General features: G+C 37.4%; 1 protein-coding gene across 3 annotated transcripts in view; it reads right to left on the reverse strand.

Moving 5' to 3' along the window:
* Cdkl5 (cyclin dependent kinase like 5) overlaps nucleotides 1–20589 on the reverse strand; it is a 233979-nt gene that overhangs the window by 110553 nt on the left and 102837 nt on the right. For all 3 annotated transcript variants that reach the window (XM_045140408.1, XM_045140406.1, XM_045140407.1), the window contains 2 exons: nucleotides 20115–20348; nucleotides 15794–15828 (listed from right to left, as the gene is read on the reverse strand). In XM_045140408.1, the coding sequence (XP_044996343.1) occupies nucleotides 15794–15828; nucleotides 20115–20178 (99 nt within the window). In that variant the 5' untranslated portion in view covers nucleotides 20179–20348. The remainder of the gene's footprint in view (nucleotides 1–15793; nucleotides 15829–20114; nucleotides 20349–20589) is intronic.

Genomic DNA, 20589 nt, shown 5'->3' on the forward strand with positions numbered 1-20589 from the left:
GAAAGAGAAAAAGGCTAATAAATAGAAAACAAGCAGGGTTTCTTAGATCTACTAGAGAACTGAGGACACAAGGCAAGTCAGTCCCCTGATAACCTAGAGATGGGCAAACACACAGAATCACATATAAAAATCAGATTACCTGAGACAGAGAGGCACTGAAGCAATGGACTAGTAAAGAAACAAAGAATTTTAAGAAAGGCTAAGTGAAACAAGCTGAATGAGAACTATGGGGGTGCCCAATCCTAGAAAGACCCTCCACACTCTTGCAGCATTACCTCCAGGAATCTAAACAGGTTCTAAGTACGAAGATCCAAGAAATATCTCTTCCTCTTTCATAGGAGAGGGAAAGTGACCAGCTGAAAAATGCCTACAAGTAAGAACCAATAAAAATCTTTCGTTTTAATATTTTTATTTATTAATATGTGCATGTGTGTGTGACAGAGAGAGAGAGAAAATGGGCACACCAAGGCCTTTAGTCACTGCAAACGAATTCCAGCTGCCTGTGCCACCCTGTGCATTTGGCTTACATGGGTCCTGGGGAATTAAACCGGGATCCTTAGGCCCTGCAGGCAAGTGCCTTAACCACTAAGCCATCTCTCCAGCCCTAAAAATCTTTTTCTTTGGCGTAAGGGGAGAGAGACAGCTGGGAACCATTTCAAAATGCACCCAAGGAAAAAGCTAACAGTTTTCAAGTACAATCTATAGCTTAGACAAATCTTGTACTTTGTATTTTCTGCCTCAGCCTCCCAAGGAACAGGTATTACAAGCCTGTTCCACCAGGATGGCTCAAGCAAGTTCAGAGTGTTCTCCTTAACAAGGCCAATATCCAAGAGAAAATGTACTTGAGCCTTATATGTCCAGGGAGAGAGATACAGGGCCTCAAGCATACATTTCACCAACGAAGAGGAAAAATTTCACTCTCTCTCTCAAATACAAAAATAAAATATTTTCTAAAAAATGGGCCATAGAGATGGTTTATCAGTTAAGACACTGGACAGCAAAGCCAAAAGACCCAGATTTAATTACCCAGTACCCACATAAAGCTGGATGTACAGGGTGGCCCAGGAGTTTGGAGGTTATTTGCAGGGGCTAGAGACCCTGGTACACCCATTTTCTCCCTGTCTCCCCCCTCTCTCAAATAAATAAATAAAATATTTTTTAAAAAAGAATAAAAAAATGTTAATAGCTAAAAATATGCTACAATTCTACTGGAAAAATTGTATGTATGTATACATACAATGTCTTATTTCCCAAGGTTTTTAGAAACACAAGCAATACAGGAAAACAAGCAAAATGTATTTCATTATGATTTGAAATTTTATATATCAAAAGATATTAGCAAGAATATAAACAGGCCAGAGCCTCAGAGGCCCCCAACACCTCAGCACTGAAGCAGACCAAAAATGAACCCAACATGGCTCAGGGAAATTTTGCGGAAGAGGGGGCAGAAAGAATGTCACAGTCACATGTTGGGTCATGATTTGCAGAGACATTTATCATACCAATAACTGGGGGCTAACTCCACAATGCAAGACCCATTTTCATTAACAAGGAGGGTCTAATGGGAGGGGGTAGATCACAGATGAGCCTAAATAATGGTACCAAACTGCCTGTATTTACTGAAAAGAAAACTAATAAATTAAATTTAAAAAAAAAAGAATATAAACAGGCCACCTACAGAATGAGAAAATAAACTTGTAAACCACCTATCTGATGAGGAACTTGTATTTAAACTCAAAGAACAAACAATCCTCCTTAAAAATGGGCAAAAGACTTAATTAGACATTTCTCCAAAGAAGATTATACAAATGGTCAAGTTCACAAAAAGATGTTTCAACAGTACCAAACATTAGGAAAAAGCAAATGAAAACAGAATGAGGTACCTATCACTTTACGTCCACTGGGATGGATACAATAAGGACTAAAAAGAAGGAGAAAACAGAGGGAATGAAGGAGGGAAGCCAGCCTAAAATGTAGCTTAATTTCTGGTCCCATCATGAATTAAGTTGTACAGCCTTCAGGAAATTAAAATGTATTTGAACACATTTCCTTCACATGAAAGGAGGATAACTGCTTCTAACTTATAGTTATGAGTACTTTAGGAGAAATGAAAATAAAGTGGTTAGCACAATGCCTGGAAAACAAGAGGTATATGAAGCAGAAGTTATTACTATTTCTTTAAAACATGTTTATGCCTACTTGAATTATTAGGAAGACATTTCAATTTTTTTCTCCAAAGAATTTTATTCTTCACATTAGTGAGAATGTCTTTCTCTTAAACTGAAGAATTTATTCATAGTTCTGAAGACTGTTCTAGTCTTTGTATTCATCTTTGGGGAGAAAGAAAGCTACTGAGGGCAGTGATGAGAAATAGGATGAACAGATTATAAGATTATACATGTCTCTTTATTCCCAATGCCTGGAAAATTCCACTTCTCTGCTCTGACAGTTAATAGATGAAAGAGCTAAGCTAACAAATACAACACTTTCTATGTAGCCATTAAAAGGATTTACCCAAATCTACATAAAGGGAAAGGTAATTTTCATTGGAAATCTTCCCTTACTAACTTTAATTTTTTAGGCTCCAAAAAACAAATAGGAATTGAGGATGTAGTTCACTGGACCACTATGCTATTTCTACAATATTGTCCTAGTGAAGGTTTGCTTAACATCAGAAGTCAGAAAACATTTTATGTCAAGGCCAGATACTAAATATTGTATTTATTTATTTATTTATTTTGGTTTTGCAAGGTAGAGTCTTGCTCTAGTCCAGGCGGACCTGGAATTCACTATGTAGTCTCAGGTTGGCCATGAACTCATGGAAATCCTCCTACCTCTGCCTCCCAAGTGAGTGCTGGGATTAAAGTCATGAGCCACCACTCCTGGCCTGACACTACATATTTTAGACTTCATGGTTCAATAGCCTCTGTTGCAACTATTCAGATCTTTTACTATATCACAAAAGCATACACAGAAAAAAAGCCTGTATCAATGAGTGTGTCCATGTTCCAACAAAACTTTATTTATAAGATAGATTGCAGGCCTGATTTAACCCAAAAGCAACAATTTACAAACCCCAAGCCTATACTCTCAGTGTTGGTTCTCTTATCCATCCCAACATGGTAGTCTTAAAGGAAATGAATAGGGCCTGGAATCAACTTTCCACTGTGCCATTCGGATTCTACAGCCTATCAATACTATAAGGATTCTAGAGTTGTAAACAGAGGTTTTCACTATATTCTCATTCAATATGTCATCAGCTAATTTGCTGCTTCGTAATTCTAGTCTTGTCTTTGTGACACTGTCTTGAGACTCTATTGTCCCCATTTTTATTCCTGACATGAGTTTTACCTAAGCAGGCTGCAATGAAAAACTTAATGGGGAGGGGTGGGAAGAGGTTTCACACTATCATTTCAACTACCATCCTCATTTAAGATCTTTCAGATTCATCTCTCCCCAAATTTATTTTAAGATTCCTGAAAATGGGAAACTTAACCTAATAGTTGGGATTTTTTTTAGTTTATCCATGTTAAATTTCTTAAAACATTTACTTATTATTAAATTCTTCAGAACAAGTACCTACTTACCGAAGTGCCTAACATTTTGTCTGCATTTAATGGGTTTTCCTTAATTCATTACATTTTTCAAATATTTGTTGAATTTTTCTTTCTAATGACATGCCTAAAACACTGTGCTGTAAGTATAGTTAGTAGTTTAAAAAAATAAAAAAAGTTCTTGATTTTCCTAAATGAAAATACTTCAACATATAAAAGAAATCTTTAAGAAATATTAGGGGCTAGAGATATGACTCAGCAGTTAAAGACCCTTGCTTGCAAAGGCTGATAGCCTGGGTTTGACTTTTCAGTACCCATGTAAAGCCAGATGCACCAAGTAGTACACGTGTCTAGAGTTCATTTGCAGAGATAGGGGGCCCTGGGAAGTATTTCTCTCCTTTCTTTCTGCCTGCCACTCTCAAATAAATAAATACATATTAAAAGAAATATTAAATCAAGCTAGATCTGAGCTGATACCTTCCTCCCTGCTTGCTAAATTTCATAGTGCCAGAAGGCTGCTGGGAGAGAAAAGGAATCAACTGTTTTTCCCCAAGTCAGACATTACATAATCAACCAGTCAGGTAAAATGTAACCTACTGGTACAACAGAGGCAAGACTGTTATGGGGATAACCGGCTGCTTTCTCACTGGGTTTGGAGCCTACTCCACAGGAAGGTCATTCACATCTAATCTCATAAACCTAGTAAAAGGCCTGTGGCTTGGATGATCACAGGCCCCAGTGAGAAAACTACTGTTTTGCACAACAGAAATGTTACCCCTATCAAACTTCCTTCTAAATTATTTATGTTTATGCCCATAGGATACTGTTGTTCTCAGCTTTTCTCAGAGAAGTTTCTTTTTACAGTGGGTGGCAATTATTGGGGAGACCCAAAACTCATCAAAGTGATTAAGGAGCTAGTATAAATCACTTAATCAGACTTTGTCACAGACATAAAAATCATCTTAAGAAGGTATAGAAAGATGTTCTTGTCTTTGAACTAATTACATTTTTATGATTTGCATAAAGGGGGCTTGAAACACACCCTATAAATGTTCAAAAAATAATCATTTGACTTAAATGAGATGGCCAAAAATGAATGGTACAGAAGGGCTTTGTTGCCAAAATGTAGGAACTTGGTCCTTAAAGAAGGATCAAAGGTGATCCCAATAATTTGAAAGTGCTAAATTGGAAATCCAGCTCATGAAACACATCCTCTAGAGAGGGGGGAAATTATAGTTTAGAAACTGAGTCACTGTAAAAATAAAAGTCTTCATTGTAGACAGAGCTAGTACTGGCTAATCTTAATGGGGTAGTATGATAGATTATCCCATTAACTAAAAATCTAACGCAAAACCAAGTCTAGAACTAGACAGATGAGATAAAGATTAAGACAACCAAGAAGTCTCCAAAGGCCCAAGTTCTTCTAGTTTCCTAAAGAAGTCAGAGATGCCTAGAAAATGTGACACAAGCTATTATATTCTTTTGGCTGGGCGTGGTGGCACATGCCTTTAATTTTAGCATTGGGGGACCTGAGGTATGGCAATCCCTATGCGGTCAAGATCATCATGGACTACAGAGTGAGTTTCAGCTCAGCCTGGGCTAGACTGAGATCTTGCATCAAAAAATAAATTTAAAAAAAGAGAGGTGGAGAGATGGCTCAGCAGTTAAAGGCGATTGCTTATAAAGCTTACTGGCCCAGGTTCAATTCCTCAGTAGTACCCATATAATGCAAACAGCAGCACATGCATCTTGAGTTCATTTGCAGTAGCAAGTAGCCCTGGTGTATGAGTATTCTCATATGCTTCCTCTCTCCCTACAAACAAACAAACAAAATTGGTACTCAGGCTTTTCTCAAAGCACTAAAATAATGCCTCATGGTAAAAAAAAAAAAAAAAAAAAAAAAAGAGATGGCTTAGCGTGAGAATTTTTTTTTTTAATAATCATGGAAGTTGTTAATAAAAAATTTGAAAAGAAAAAAGAACAGAAAATAGAAACATGAGTAGTTTTTCTCACATTAATGGACTGGCAGAAAAGTGGGGTGGCTCATGTCAGAGGATGGAGTCATGCCATAAATTCAAGGTCAAGCTACATAATGAGTTCTAGGCCAGGCTGGGCTACAGTGTGACACACTGTCTGAAAAAGCAATAAATAGAACGCTTCATTTTAGCATTTCACCTTTCCTGAACTTCTAAGTCCCGGTTATGGTACGCAACCCCCTCGTCTCAGAGCTCATGGGCTGGGACTGGGAGGGGGGAACCCTAGTCCCATGTGTGTTCTCTATCCCCTCTTGCCTTCTACACAGCAGGAGCTCTCTGTACCTTCTCCTCTGAATCTAATAAAGTCTGCTTAAGTCTTACCTCTGATCTGTGGATTTTCATTCTCTAAAGTTATTAAGACTAGAATCTAAGATATCCTAAATTTATTGGCAAGGAGGCCCCAAATTCCCATTACATATGGTTCCCTGACCTGGAAATTCAGAGGGTTTTAAACACCTCAAGCTGCTTAGAGGATTACTGACAAAAACAGGATTCTACCAGGTGTGGTGGCTCACACCTTTGCTCTGAACTCCAGATTGATGATCCCTGGCAAAACTGCACCATGTCAATAGCTGGAAAAGGAAAGTCAGTCTCTTTGACAGAAATTACTAAGACAAAAGCCCAAGAAAAACATGTAACACTCAAGAAAAGACCAAACAAGCTTAAGAAGGAGGTACTCAACTTCAAAGCTTACATGGAAATGGATATGATAGAACATGTTAAGGTAGAAAAGCACAAACAAGAGGTTGAAAACAAGGCCAAGGGCTATTAGGAGAACATATAAAACAGGCCACTCTATTTTTAAAGACACAAGCTACGGCTTATAAAATGAGAAAGCAGATGAGAGAGAATCCCCTGGCTTCAATGAGAAGTGATATGGAACACACAATTAAAGATATGGAAGCTGAAATATCTAAAATAAAATCTGAAGAAGATTCTACTAAAAGAAATTTGGACCTGTATAATCAAAGGTAACAAATAGAAGTGAAAAACAGAGAATCATGTGAATTCCTAAGCAAGTAATTCAGAACATAGACTCTGAGAAAACAAACATTTCAGATTTACCATGGAGTATAAGTTGACTAGATCTTCCTGTTTTGTTTTTTTTATTTTTTCAAGGTAGGGTTTCCCCTTTACCCCAGGCTGACCTGGAATTCACTATGTAGTCTCAGGGTGGCCTTGAACTCACAGCGATCCTCTTACCTCTACCTGGGATTAAAGGCATGCATCACCTTGCTCAGCTTGACTAGATCTTCACACGTCAATATTGATACATGTTTCCTGCTGCAATGAGTATGTCTACATTCAGCATTACAAGTCTATTTCATTGTATTGGTGAGTAGGCTTGTGTGTGAAACCTTCTTTGGCTATGCATTTCTATGTTTTTTATGTCTGACTTCTTTACATTGCAAGTGTGTTTCTTTCTTTTAATCCAGAGTAAGTATCGGGAAAAAAGCAATAAATAGGGCTGGAGAGATGGCTTAGCGGTTAAGAGCTTGCCTGTGAAGCCTAAGGACCCTGGTTCGAGGCTCGATTCCCCAGGACCCAAGTTAGCCAGACACACAAGGGGATGCATGTGTCTGGAGTTCTTTTGCAGTGGCTGGAGGCCTTGGCATGCCCATTCTCTGTCTCTCTCTCTCTCTGCCTCTTTCTCTATCTGTCGCTCTCATATAAGTAAATAAAAATAAACCAAAAAAAAGCAATAAATAAAACAGGCTAACAGAATCTGAAAAAAATTATTATTTTTTATCTGTAATTTTATTTTTTTCTTTTCACAATTTGAAATAAAAATTATTGTAATAAAAAGAAGTAAGATTTTGGTGAAATTCTCCCAGTGTTTCAGAGAATTGGATCAGCAACCAAAAAAAAAAAAAGGTCGAGAGCAGAAAGCATACCAATTAATGGCTCCATGACTGCCTCTGTGAGGAGAGATATATCTTTTTTGTTGTTCTTATTAATGATTCCTGCTATCTTTGCTCTGTACCTGAAGTGTAGTTTAATAATGACATCTCATTAATCTCCATAACTCGTAGTGCGTTAATGCCATATAATTTGAAATAAATCATTAAAAAAATTGGGCTGGAGAGATGGCTTAGTGGTTAAGCGCTTGCCTGTGAAGCCTAAGGACCCCCGTTCGAGGCTCCATTCCCCAGGACCCACATTAGCCAGATGCGCAAGGGGGTGCACACATCTGGAGTTCGTTTGCAGTGGCTGGAGGCCCTGGTGCGCCCATTCTCTCTCTCTCTCTCTCTCTATCTGTCTGTCGCTCTCAAATAAAAATAAACAAAAATTTTTAAAAAATTGTTATGGTAAAAGAATTCCAGCTACTTACAATCTTTATTAAGAATCCTTGGGCTGGAGAGATGGCTTAGTGGTTAAGCGCTTGCCTGTGAAGCCTAAGGACCCCGGTTCGAGGCTCGGTTCCCCAGGTCCCACATTAGCCAGATGCACAAGGGGGCGCACGCATCTGGAGTTCGTTTGCAGAGGCTGGAAGCCCTGGCGTGCCCATTCTCTCTCTCTCTCTCCCTCTATCTGTCTTTCTCTCTGTGTCTGTCGCTCTCAAATAAATAAATAAAAAATGAACAAAAAATATTAAAAAAAAAAAAAAAAGAATCCTTGCCGGGCGTGGTGGTGCATGCCTTTAATCCCAGCACTCGGGAGGCAGAGGTAGGAGGATCATCGTGAGTTTGAGGCCACCCTGAGACTACAGAGTGAATTCCAGGTCAGCCTGGACTAGAGTGAAACCCTATCTCGGAAAAAAAAAAAAAAAAAAAAAAAAAAAAAAAAAAAAGAATCCTAAGCTAGGCCTCTGTATAATTTTTAAGTGCTAAAAAATTTGCACATAACAAGCAAGGACTCTGATTTTTTATTTAAATTAAGAGGAAAGTGGGGGATTCGAGAGGAGGAAATGGGAAGGGTAGTGGGAGGAAATTATGATCATGGTATACTGTCTGTATGTATGGAGACTGTCAATAAAAGGGTTTAAATAGAGAACGTGGAGAGATGACTCAGCAGTTAAAGGCACTTGTTTGCAAAACCTGACAGCCCAGGTTCAATTCACCAGTACCCATGTAAAGCCAGATGCACAAAGTGGCTCATGCATCTGGAGTTGGTTTGCAGTGGCAGGAGACCGTGCAATGCCCATTCTCTCTCATGTTACTCTCTTTCTGTCTGCCTCTTTCTCCCTGCTGTCTCTCATTAATTATTTTTTAAATGTTTAAAAAAGAAAAGCAATGAGGAAGGAAAATAAAATAACCTCACATAATCCATCTGATTGCTGTTATCTGTTATCTCTTTGACCTTTGTTTTAAAATACTAATCCACACATAAAGCCTAAAATTGAAAGAAAAATTGTGCTTTATTTAATACGCTAAGAAAGTAAAACCATAAAGTTTGTTTCAGTAGAAAACAACTGCATGGCTGTAGCTGGCAGCCATTTGCCCAAGGTAAATATATTTCCCAATAACTTTAAAAGTCTATTGTTTTTTCCTCAAATACCTCCCCAAAATAGTTTAGTTGGAATTGTTGTTGTTTCTTTCTTTCTTTCTTTTCTTAAAAGAACTAAATTGGGTTTCTGGTTTTAAAAAATGCATGAAATATGAAAAGCAAAAGGAATCACTATGCATATTTGTGCCCAGCACTGGGAGAGGGAGGCAGGAGAATTGTTTCAGGGTTGAGGCAACCTGGGCTACTGCATGAGTCTCTGTCTCCAAACAAACAAAAAAGAAATAAACCCAACAATGCAGTCTTAACAAAAGAAAAAATACAGCAACTGAATAACAAACATCAACAGTTTCTCAGTAGGAAGGAATGACAGGTCTTCCTGCCTAGTGAGTACTTCATCATGTCTATTCTACCGAGTACTGGGGAGACTCAATTTCTCAACACTCAAGAGAAAATGGCACATTCCAGATTTTCTATCTACCTCTTTTTAACAACCTGGGATCTGATTTTCCATATACCCTTTTCACTTAAAGAAGCCATGTAATAAATGGCTCGTTACACAAAATGGATTTGCTCACCTCTCAACTTTCATCATCATGTATCTTTTTTGTTAAAGACTACTGGTGAATACCATCTTTAAAACCTTCCTTGATTTCAAAAAATGTGCCTACCTCTCTGTTAGTCTCAACAGTTTAAACAACCCCTTTGCTCTCTCTACTCTGCACTCCCTTAGGAAGATCAAAATCATTTTACAGCTCCATGTCAAATTCAAGTTTACTTACTTCTGGAAGCAGGACAAAGCTGGCTTATATTATCCACCACTTATCAGACACATGATCTTGGCTTATATTTTACTCAGGACAGAGATGTTGTGGAGATTAAACACATTCAAAGCATCTAGTCCAGGGCAGTGCTTGATATGTGGTGCTTATTAGCATCACTTTTATTCTTCATTGTTAAAGCTAAACTCATTACTTCTTCCCCCAATATTATACACTCTAAGTTTTCCTGTCAGATAAACAATTCCAATGTTTTTCCAGTTTACCACATTCAAATTCTTGGGATCATTGTGGACTCCTCTGCAGAGCCCTGTTAATCAAAAGCAGCTATTATGTCCTTTTAGTTTCTAATTTAAGTCAATGCTAGTATTCACTGACCACTTAAAGGATATGCTCCAACAGCAGATTGTTCAAGGTGCTGTACAATTAGCTATCTATCTCAAGAGCATCATCATGTTACCTGCTGCTTCACAACAACTGAAAACTAATCACAGGTCAAACTCAGCCACCACATCAACCAGCGCTCTCCTACCCTAGGCTGAATGTGCTGGGCCCCCAACCAGCCCTTTCATCCACCCTGGTTTTGATCATAGTGCTGGAGATGGAAGCCAGAGCCACATGCATGTTAGGCTAGCACTCTCCCACTGAGCTAAAGCCAATACTGAATCTTCCCATTTGACCTCCTTCAATTGTCCGTATGTTATTGTGAGCATAACCTTTTTGGATGTTTGTTTAAAAAAAAAAAGTGTCCTGATAAACAAACATCCCTTTTTCACAGGCACTTGAAAACACACATGTGGGCTGGGAGTATAGCTCAATGGCAAAGCACTTGCCTAGCATGTACAAGGGCATGGGTATCAATCCCAAGAACCACTTTTAAAAAACAGGCAAAATTTTTAAAATGTAAATAATGGCTGGAGAGATGGTTCAGCAATTAAGGTGCTTGCCTACAAAACCTAACTACCCAAGTCCGATTCCCCAATATTCACATAAAGCCAAAGGCACAAAGTGACACATGCATCTGGAGTTCATTTGCAGTAGCTACATTGCATGGCATGCCCATATTCTCTTCTCTCCCTCTCTTTCTCTTCTCTCTGTCTCTTTCTCTATGTTTGCAAATAAATAAATAAAAATTTTAAAAAGTAAATAAGTATATATGTTTAATGATGTAAAGGTCCAAACCAGAATGAATCATAGCCTGATAAATGGAAGCTTAGTAATCACTGCTAAGACTTTTCATATACATGCCAATGTGTATACATAATAATAAACAGAAGGTGTCTAACAAAAAGTACAATCTGTTTCTTTCTTAATTGAGCAACATTTATTTCAGTAAATTAAGTAACCTGATCTTTGGCCTAGAATAGCCCATCACATTATGTTCACAAAAGATAAGACTTTCCTTTATATAAACTTAACATCTAAATTCTTAACAGTATGCAGATTAAAACACTGACTTCATTTCATACTAGCTCAAATCCACAATTTGCTATGAATTATTTAATTATATATACACCCACACCTAACCTTTTCAAAACGATACCCAATTTATTCTTAAGTAACCAAACAGACTCGTGTACAGGTAATTGTACAGACCATATTTACATGTATTTAAGCATTTCACTAAAATATTAAAGATAGACAAATATATTGGCATAATTATTTTACAGATAATGAATATGGTCATGATGATAACATTTATTTTTAACTATAATAACTATAATATGAATTCCACAGTAATCTGTTTATTTGATCTCCTAAAACACAAATTCTACTTCTCTAGAAGCTTCAAATTCTCTATTTTTGTATAATGGGGCATAGATTTGAAGGTCTGATTTTAGCTGGGAAAAGGATATATTATAACAAGTCTAATGACGAAACAGCTGCAGATGCTAAAAACAGTTTCATATTATTCTGAGTTAGGCACTAATTTATGCTTTAAAATTTCCATCCCATGGTATCTTTTTAGATACATGAAAGGAAAAGGCAATAATACTTTGAATGCTGGTATATAAGTACCTCATTTAGTAAAGGGCAGGATAAGATAAATTTTTGATGGTATTTTTTTTCTTTTTTTTTGAGACAGGGTCTCATGAGGCCCAGGCTGGGTGGTCTTGAACTGCTGATCCTACTGCCTCTACCTCCCAAGTGCTGGGATTACAGGCATGAGCCATCATATCGCAAGATGCAATTTCATTCACAGTAACTTCACAGGTTATTTTCTAAAGCAGCAATTCTTGTTATCTCTTCAGACAGACTATAAGCCAAATAAGGGCAATAAAACTATGTGTTATTCTTCTTGGTAACTCCAAGGGCCCTACACATAGCTCCTAGAAATGAAAGCTCATGTTCAAACTTTCTCCCAAGAACAGAGGATGCCCATTCTCAACCACTTTCCTTTCTAGGAGCATACTGTTGGCATTAACTGCGTGTTATGAAAACCAGGTACATTTAACAACAGTACCCTAACAAACAAGTAAATGTAAAGATAAAAATTAAAAGCTCAACCACTAAATTTCATTTTCAAAAGAGGTAGAAGGAAAGCTTAGATAAAATTCAAGAGAGCTGGGATGTGGTTGCAAAAGCCTGTTATTACAGAACTTGGGAGTTGGAGGTAGGAATTTCAAGGTTATCCTCAGTTACCTGGCCAGCCCAGGCTACATGAGATCCTGCCTCAAAAAAAGGAAGTGGCTGGAGAAAGAGCTCAGTGGCCAACCTTTTAAATGCTTGTTATACAAGCTTAAGGACTGAAAGCAATGGGGGACAGTCAGGAGAACCCTGAAGCTTGCAGGTATTCTTAATTCATAGTGGCAAAATCTAGAGAACAACCCTGTCTCAAACAAAAAATAATAATGACTGGACTAGTTGCATAATATATATTAAATCGATAGAAGGTGAAGAAGGACAGGATCAAGATAGCTTTTTTTAATAGGGAGTCAGCCAGGATCAGAGGCCCAAGAAGATGCCACCTTGCCTGCTATGGCAGGACTAGAACCCCTGTCTGATCCACTCTCATTCTAGGTGGCTGCAAGGAACAATTCAACAGTCCTTCCTGCTTCTTCAAGTTGTCCTGGGCATGGCACACCTGGGTGTGCTGGCTGCTCCTGAGTCTGACGATGAGCCTCATCCTAATTGGATGTCTGACCCATATAAAGGAGCCTAAACTCATGTGTCAATCCCTTGGTCCCTGTTCATTCTCCTGACACCTGTCTCTCCTGCTTCTTGCTTGGCTAAGCTCTCCCCCTTTTTAGCCAGAGATAGAAGGGGTAGGATTTCTGGCTTGTCTGGGCATTTTTCCTGCTTGCTTTCTACAGGTTTCTGTTCTTGGATGGTTTCTTGCTTTGTTACAGGTATGACCTCTTCTTAAGGTCTGAGTCCTACCTCTTAGCTCTCTCTAATCTCTTCTGTGAGGGGGACCATGCGGTTTGGGCTCTCCTGCTTTACCTTTCATGAGTGTGGGTGTCTTCTCCAGATGCTTCTTTCCTGGAGGTTTTTCTCCATCTCTTTTTGACAGGCTTTAACTCTCACGCTCCCTAAACTAAGCCTTATAATTCATAATCTACCCTTTTTGGAGTCCATGGGCCTGGAATCTTCTGCATCTTTATGAAATTTAATACATCCGTGGACCCAAAATCCTGCATCTATACTACATTTGTATGCATATATGTGTATGTTTAATATGTGCTTATCTCAGAAATCCTTAGGGTTTCTAAGATACATATGCATATACACATCACTAAAAACTGAAGCTTCTATTTTCAATGCTGTATAAAACAAGCTATGGGGCTGGAGAAATGGTTTCGCAGTTAAGGCATGTGCCTGCAAAGCCAAAGAATCCCGGTTCGACTCTCCAGGAATCACATAAACCACATAAACACAAGGTGGCACATGCATCTGGAATTCATTTGCAGTGGCTGGAGGCGCTGGCATGCCTATTCTCTCTCTCTCAAATAAATAAATAAAATATATTTTTAAAAAACAAAGCCAGGCTGGAGAGATGGCTTAGCAGTTAAGTGCTTGCCTGTGAAGCCTAAGGACCCGGGTTCGAGGCTTGATTCCCCAGGACCCACGTTAGCCAGATGCACAAGGGGGCGCACATGTCTGGAGTTCATTTGCAGTGGCTGGAGGCCCTGGTGCGCCCATTCCCTCTCTCTATGCCTCTTTCTCGCTCTGTCTGTAGCTCTCAAATAAATATAAATAATATAAATATAAATAAATATATATAAGTAATATGAATATAAATAAAAATAATTTTTTTAAAGCCATAGCAAAAAAAAAGAAAAAAAGGAGGAATGTTAATTGATGAAAGACTATATGTAACTTGGAAATTAGCTACCTATTTCCCACAAGTAATATCAATCCAGGAATTCTTTCTTCATGCTTCAAATATGTATTGTAACTCAAGGCAATTAATTCAAAGAAAAGCATTTCAGTGGGGAGCATTCCATTTGTTTAATTTGGAACCAAAGTAGTACTTCTTAATGAGGTATACAAAGTACTAAATTTATTTTTGATTAAATTAAATTCTTTTTTAATAATTTTATTTATTTATTTGCAAGGAGAAAGTGAGAGAGAGAAAGAAGAATGAAGGAAAGAAAAGGACAGAGAGAGAGAGAGAGAGAGAGAGAGAGAGAGAAAGGGGGCATACTAGTGTCTCTTGCTGCTGCAAACAAACTCTAGATGTATGTGCCACTTTGGGCATCTGGCTTTAGATTGGTACTAGGGAATAGAACCCAGGCCATCAGACTTTGCAAGCAAGTGCCTTAACTGCTTAGCCATATCTCCAGCCCTATTTGAAATTCTTATTCATCCTTAGTCAACAGCCAGTATCATTTGGTTTTTCAGGATTTACTAACAAAAGGATCTGCAGATCACTTAGCAATATAAAAATAATTCAAACAAAGTTGGATGTGGAAGGGCACATCTTTAATCCTAGCACTGGGGAGGCAGAGGTAGGAGGAACGCCATGAGTTCGAGGCCACCCTAAGACTACACAGTGAATTCCAGGTCAGCTTGAGCTAGAGTGAGACCCTACCTAGAAAAAAAAAATCAAGCATCCAAATTCAAGAATAGAAAATTCATTGTATTAACGTAGATCTGTGATACCAGCCACCAAAACCTATTTCTGCTATAAATCTTTACATCAAAAAGGTAAGGAATATTTCTAATAGGAAAAGATGACTGCTTTTAAACCCAGCACTCAGGAGGCTAAGTAGAAAGATTACTGTGAGTTTGTGGCCAGTATGGGCTACATAGCAAGTTCTAGCTCAGCCTGGGCTAGAGTGAGATCCTGCTTCAGAATAAAATAAAATAGTCTTTATTTACACATACATATTACTACTGATAGATAACAGATTTATTAGCTTAAATATTTTGAGTGTAATTGCAAACCTCATCTCAGATTCAAACCTAAAAAAAGTCACAAAAATCTTAAAACCTTGGTCTTAAATACATACAAAATAACATGAAAACAAATAGTATGTCATAATAGAAAAATATTTAACCAAGTTGCAACAGTGATGAATTATAATCAGTATTTACAATCATGTACTATTACTATTTCAAATCCCAGTACACAGCCAAACATCTACCCACTACCTTTCAAAATCTGGATTCAATCCATCAAATAGTATAAGTCATTTGGTCTACATGAACAGTACATAACAAAACTCTTCCTTGCTCCTGAGCAGCTGAAGACAAATTGAATCTTTCACTTTCCTGCCTCCTTCACCTTCTCCTTCTTTCACCTAGACATCATTTCTGAAAAAGTAGCACTGTAAAAATAATAATAATGATGATTATGATCATCCAACTTATCCAAAAGTTGTCTCATTTTCCTGGGTTGATGTTCTATTTTGTTAAGAGACATCTTCATAGGCACAAAATTTTAATTATATGTTTACATGTATAGGGAGTACATGAGTTTCCCAAAACAGTTTAAACGGAGATTTTTTTTTCTTTGTAAAAATAAAGCACTTGCCTTGTGTCTGCATTTGAGTACAACTCCATAGGCTCCTATAATTTAAAAAAAAAAAAGAAGTAAACAATCAGAGGCATATACACAAGCTAAAACTCTTGAAGAAATAAAACTTCCATATATTTACATTGTTTATGAGTTTATGCTATAAAGACAACTATGATAATATTAGGTGGTAATGTAATAAGCAATATATAAATAGAGCATAGATTTCTCATTATATTTTCTACAAAGCGAGAGTATAGACAAGTCATTTCTCCCATCAAGTACTCTGAAATATTGTTTTTTTTATTTGCATGTATGTGGCATGCACATATGTATGGATGTTCCAGGGTCTTTTGCCACTGCCACTACAAAATAATACGAGATGCTTGATCTACATTTTATGTTTCGCTTTATATGGGTGCTGGGAAATTGAATCTGGCCTAGCAGGCTTGTAAACAAGTGCCTTTTAACCACTTAGCATCTCCCTAATCCATTACTTTCTTTATTAAAAAAGGAAAAAAGATTCTTCATTACACAGATCTTTTTAGGCTTACAAATATTCTTTTGTTTTTTTGAGGTAGGGCTTCATTTCAGCCCAGGCTAGCTTTGAACTCATGGCAATCCTCCTGCCTCAGCCTCCTAAATGCTGGGACTACAGGAATGTGCTACCAAACTTGGGCTTGTTTACGAATTGTTTGAGACAAGATTAGATCATACGACTGTCCGTGAGCTAGGCATATCTTGGATACCTGCAATGCCAGCACTTAAGAAACTGAGTGAGACAAGAGGATTGCCATGAGATTGAAAAGAGCCTGCATTACATAATGAGAACCAGGCTTATCAGGGCTACACAGTTATACTGTCTCAAAAAAAAAAAAAAATTTGTGTGCTGGAGAGATGGCTTAGCCATTAAGGCACATGCCTGCGAAGCCTAAGGACCCAGGTTCAATTATCCAGGTCACCCATAAGCCAGATGCACATGGTGGTGCATGTGTCCAGAGTTTGTCTGCAGTGGCTAGAGGCCCTGGAGCACCCATTCTCACTCTTTCTCCCCCACCCCTCTCTCTGTCTCTAATAAATAAATAAGTAAATAGAAATAAATCTTTAAAAATTGTGAACAAATAAAAAAAATCAAAAGCTGCACAGAAATTAAAAGCTAATAACTTGCCAACGTAAGTTCAAAATAAAATACAGAGCCTATGCAGATATGCTACTCTGGCCTAGGAGTAACTGAAATCCTCTTCTAAACCAGACATGGTGGTGCATGTCTTTAATCCCAGTACTTGGGAGGCACAGGTAGGAGGATTGCCATGAGTTTGAGGCTACCCTGAAACTACATAGTGAATTCCAAGTTAGCCTGGCTAGAATGAAACCCTACCTCGAAAACCAGAGAACAAAACAAAACAAAAAACCCTCTTCTAGAACACTGGTATGCCTTTCCTAGTAGTAGAGGTTAGAGCTAGGGGAACAGCACTATGAGTGCTGGCCTAGCATGCCCAAGGCCCCTGGATTCGATCCCCAGTGTGTACACACACACATACACACACACACACACACACACACACACACACACACACACACACACACAAATCTCAACTATCTTTTTGTTATAAGGGCTTAACTTACAGGTACAGGCCCCAAGCACTCCTACTTTTCTTTGACGTATTTTGACATGATCCATCCCTATCTTTAGAATTACTTTTTCTATTAAGTAGGCGACAAGCTTGTTTTTCTAGAACAGGAAAGTACTCAGGAAACTAAGTTCAAAGTAATGATATGAAAAATCTAATCATAAGAATCAAGCAGGGCATGGTGGCACATGTTTTTAATCCTAGCACTCACAAGGCAGAAGTAGAAGGGTTACCTTGAGTTCAAGACCACCCTGAAACTACATAGTGAATTCCAGGTCAGCCTGGGCAAAAGTGAGACTCTATCCACCAAAAAACAAAATAAATAAATAAATAAAATCAGGACATAAAATATGCTAATGGAACACTGAAGAAATATCAAGAACATTTTATTGCCAGATAAGCAAAACCTGAATACAACTATGAAGAGGCAGACTTCTAAGAGAAAAAATTGGAAATGCACCTCTAACAGAGTCTAGAAGACATAAAATTAGTTCCCTCACTTTCGTGAGATGGATAAATCTTATAATCACAGTTAAGATGGAATCAACAATGAAAACCATCCAAATTAACTCCACAATCACGAAGAAATATCTAAACCACAACAATTTTTTTCTTATAAAGTGAAACTGTATCATCTAGGTTACAGGAATGTATGCTTGGCAGATGTTTGCAAACTTTATACATAAGTACTTCGTAGCCAAAAAAAAAACAAACAAAAAACAAACTGAGGTTGTCTATAAAGAAAAAAGTAGCATAGCAATGTTTGATTATAGCTTAAATGAAACATATTCTAATTTATTTAACAGTCTTAACAATTTATTTTAATTAGCCAGTAACTTAAAAGATTTTTACAGACAAGTACTTAGAAAACAAAGGTTATGATTTAGAAAAACTGAGGCTCAGCTGGGCATGGTGGTACATGCCTTTAATCCTATCAATTGGGAGGCAGAGGTAGGAGGATTGCCCTGAGTTCCAAGCCAGCCTGAGACTACATAGTGAACTCCAGGTTAGCCTGGGTTAGAGTGAAACCCTACCTCAAAAAATAAAAGAAAAAAAAAGTAAGGCTCAAAATTTGAAACATTTCAACTTTATTATACCTCACACACTCACTTTGTCCTTTTATTACCTACATCTATAACTATAAAAGTTTGAAAAATAAAATTTTAGAGGTAGCTTCTATAAAATAGTAAGTAAGAGACTGAGAATGATTTTTATTTACATGACTAATATCAGTGAAGAAATACAAAAAATAATCATCCGGGTGGGGAATAACCAATTCTTTTTGTGTGGTTTCAACTACAGACTTTGAAATGAGCACCAAATAATTAAGCTCAAATTTAATTGCTTCTATTTATTTGAAAAGGGTTTTATATCCTAATGTTAAAATCATGAAGAGCTTTGATGTTTGCATGAATTTTTAAAACTTAAAATTTGAAAAATCTAAATCATGAAAATTTGTGACATTTGCTTTTATAAATGGCAAGAAATAATTATCATTTATCTCCTTTATTAAAATTTTTATAAAGTTATCTTAAAGAGTAAAAATTACTCAGCAAGAAAAATCAGAAATTGCCAAGTGTGGTGGTATATGCCTTTAATCCCAGCAACTGGGAGACAGAGGTTGAGTTTGAAGCCAGGCAGAGACTACACAGTGATTTCCAGGTCAACCTGGGCTAGAGTGAAAAACCAAAAAAGAAAAATCAGAAATTATCCTTTTTCTAGGAATCAATTTATGAAAAATGAATTATCATACTTTATCATATGAATAATGCCTTTGGCTATAGGCATTATTTTTATGTACTAGTAGAAAAGAAAAACAAATGATGATAATTAAAATGTACACATCCAAATTTCAGGTGTTAAACTATAACCAAATTATATGCCTGAAAATCTATAAATTATGGCTTGTCATTCTCTAGACAATAGAAGTTATTTATCGCCATGAGTAGTGGTGTGGACCTTTAATCCCAGCACTAGGGAGGCAGAGGTAGGAGGGTCGTGTGAGTTCAAGGCCAACCTGGAGCTACCTAGTGAGTTCCAGATCAGCCTGTGCTACAGTGAGACCCCTTACGTACACCCCCCAAAGAAGTTATTTCTCCATATTATATCCTATATTAAATTAAATTTGGCATATAAAAATGAGTTGGTCATTCAAAATAAGCTTAGATGATATAACATGTAGCAATAAGAAAAATGTAAAGACTTAGGAAACCATGATTGGTAATGAAGAAAAGAATGAAATGGGGCTGGAGAGATTGCTCAGGGGCTAAAGCACTTGCCTGCAAAGTCTAAAGACCCAGGATCAATTCCCCAGTGCCCACATAAAGCCAGATGCATAAAATGTTGCAGGCATCTGGAGTTCATTGCAGTGGCTAGAGGCCCTGGAGTAACCATTCTCCAACCTCCCTCCTACCCTTGCAAATAAATATTAAAAAAAAAAAAAACAGTCTCAAGAAATTATCAATTTATTTAAATGCGTCTGGAGTTCGTTTGCAGTGGCTGGAGGCCCTGGCATGCCCATTCTCTCTCTTTCTCTCTCTGCTTCTTTCTCTGTCTGTTGCTCTCAAATAAATAAATAAAAATAAACAAAAATAAACAAAATAAATAAAAATAAACTCTTAAAAACCTATACCCTTATATGTATATCTGAATTGTTACAGGTTAAATTAAGAGGATCTAAAAGAATATACTGTGTAATTCCAACTTACCTTCACCTACAACCCCAAGGATCTCAAATTTATTCATCACATTACCAATGTTAGGAATCTTCATGAAGACAAACTCCTCTTTTGATGTAAGCCACAGAACATGGCACCAAAAAAGGGATGGAACTTCTGAGAAAAGTATGCAGTAGGTAGAAGACAAAGCTGTCCAGAAGAACCTCTCAATTCTTGACTGGAAGTTCACCCATTTGTTCTAATAATGAACTATGAAATAAGCTCCTGAAAAAACAAACACAATGGAAAGCCATTAGTATTATACTGCCATGTTTAACCTAGTCTCTTTTTAAATTTTAAATCCATGTTATGTTTCATAAAAGAAAGCGAAAAACAACAAACAATAAGAGGGGGAAAATCTCAAATGAAAAATGACACTATATTCAATGAATAACAGAACCACAGCAAGGGACCAGGGACAAAGAATCCTAGGTAACTTTTGCAAACAGTACTTTACCTGGTACAA

Source organism: Jaculus jaculus, chromosome X (assembly GCF_020740685.1).
Source record: "Jaculus jaculus isolate mJacJac1 chromosome X, mJacJac1.mat.Y.cur, whole genome shotgun sequence".
Classification (NCBI taxonomy): Eukaryota; Metazoa; Chordata; class Mammalia; order Rodentia; family Dipodidae; genus Jaculus; species Jaculus jaculus.